Raw genomic sequence first — 2,121 nt, forward strand, 5'->3', positions numbered from 1 at the left:
CAATACGGCACGTACGCAGTACTACGTCCACTCCTCCGAAGTAGAGCTGTATTAGAAGATTAGAATAGAAGATTCCGTATTGCATGCATGTATCAGCTGAGACCACGTACGTAGGTGGAGTTTGGCACTACGTACCAAAACGAGCACAAAAGTAGGAGCTGTACGTACTACTATCATGGGCTTAATTATATGGCCAGTTGCATTAACCTCCTACTACTACTACCTTAATTAGTAGCCAGTTGCACTAACAGTGCTGCCGGTACAAAACACTTTCTGGAGAAAGAAGGAAACAGTAAGCCCAAAGCAGAGGGAGAGATGCGCGCTCGCTCGATCGGGTTAGTCGTTGAGCTGTCAGCCTGTCGCTATGAGCTCTCTCTCTCCCCTCACTACCCACCAGCCACTACTATAACCACCCCTCGACGATCCCCTCCTCTCTCACATTCATCCTGCAGCTAGCTCTTCCGTCGCAGCTCGGCTCCATCTTCACACACACCACCACCACTAGCTAAGCAGCTACCTTGCTAACAAATGCCGGACCGGGAGGTGTCCAGCCCGGCGTCGTCCGGGGGTACGTCGTCCTCGCCGCCAGCGTCGCCGGCAGGAGGCGCCAGGCGCGGCGGAGGAGCGGAGAAGCGAGCCCGGGACGGGGGCCGCCACCCGTCCTACCGCGGCGTGCGAATGCGGGCGTGGGGCAAGTGGGTGTCGGAGATCCGGGAGCCGCGCAAGAAGTCCCGCATCTGGCTGGGCACCTTCCCCACGCCCGAGATGGCCGCGCGCGCGCACGACGCCGCCGCGCTCGTCGTCAAGGGACCCACCGCCGTGCTCAACTTCCCGGAGCTGGCCGCGTACCTCCCGCGCCCGGCCTCCGCGGCCCCGCGCGACGTGCAGGCCGCCGCCGTCCGCGCCGCGGCGATGGACGTCCCCACGCTACATGACCACGGGGCTCCTCATGCCACCACCGCATTGTCGTCGCCCCCGCCATCCGCCCCGCCGATGACGGACAGCAAGAACGTCTCCGAGGCGGAAGACGATCTCGAAGCGATCTTCGAGCTGCCGCGCCTCGACGAGGACGCCGCGGGGATCATGTTCGGCTCGGCCTCGTTCCTCGACGTGACGCTGGCGGACCAGTCATGGTGCGACCCCGTCTGGCTACAAGAAGATGGTTGCTGCGGCTACGCCCCGGCGGCGGCGGCGCAGGACAACATGTTCGGCCTCGGCCAAGACGGCGCCGACCACCATGGCTGGGGTCCGTCAGTTAGCGCACTCTTGTGGAACCTGTAATTGCTAAATATTATTGGGTAATTAACAGCTTATTTCTCTATCTCCCTCCCTCTCTCTTTCTTTCTCTCTCTCTCCTGTATCCGATTCCGATGTCCTCAGTTTCTCTTCCAAATCTGTATATATAGATATTTGCAACTTTACATTTCGATCAAGAGGTCAACCAATACTTCTGCCTTCTTATTTCCCCTTCTTTTTCTACTCCATGGCGTTTTCATAGCTACCTTTTTTTTTTTCATTTTGTCATGGTATAATTTGGGTCTATTGTTTTGAATTTGTCTTTTCTTTGGCATTATATATTCTTTCTCTACCTGCACGCCAATAATTAAGCGTAGCCGTACAATGTCACAATACGAATCAAGAAAAAACATGCATGAAAAGACATGGTCTTTGTCGGACAAAACATTGCGAAATTGTACTAGAGTGGTGCCCCTGAGTACCTAGCTAGCTGCTCTACTAGACTCCTAGCTAGTACTTGGGACGCACACTCTGGGAGTGGGGGAAAGCAACTAGAAATGACGGCCTTCACTTCCTATTGCGAAGCTATAGTACTGCGTGTTGTACTGCTATGCCTTTTGTACCACGAAGCGCCTTTTGATCTGACTCTTTGGTTCTTTGGTTACTGTTGCTGCACTGATTGAGAGAGTGTACACTGAAGATACACTGAGTATATTATAGTTGTTGTCGCAAATTCTGATGGCTCAATATGTATGTCTTGATATCGTATAGCTAGCGTTAGTAAACATTGCTAAGCATAATAACATCTTGTGTTGTACCAACTCATATCAGATATATACCAAAACAACATGTGCATGATGAAGGAAAGGAACACCATTGTCTGTT

At 53.3% G+C, this 2,121-nt stretch overlaps 1 protein-coding gene across 1 annotated transcript; it reads left to right on the forward strand.

Moving 5' to 3' along the window:
* Nucleotides 1-473: 473 nt before the first annotated feature.
* Nucleotides 474-1,281, forward strand: LOC124689967 (ethylene-responsive transcription factor ERF038-like). The gene has a single exon (XM_047223417.1). It carries the CDS (start codon nucleotides 529-531, stop codon nucleotides 1,279-1,281), a length of 753 nt encoding a protein of 250 aa, XP_047079373.1. The 5' UTR covers nucleotides 474-528.
* Nucleotides 1,282-2,121: the final 840 nt, after the last annotated feature.

This window comes from Lolium rigidum, chromosome 2 (assembly GCF_022539505.1).
Source record: "Lolium rigidum isolate FL_2022 chromosome 2, APGP_CSIRO_Lrig_0.1, whole genome shotgun sequence".
Lineage (NCBI taxonomy): Eukaryota > Viridiplantae > Streptophyta > Magnoliopsida > Poales > Poaceae > Lolium > Lolium rigidum.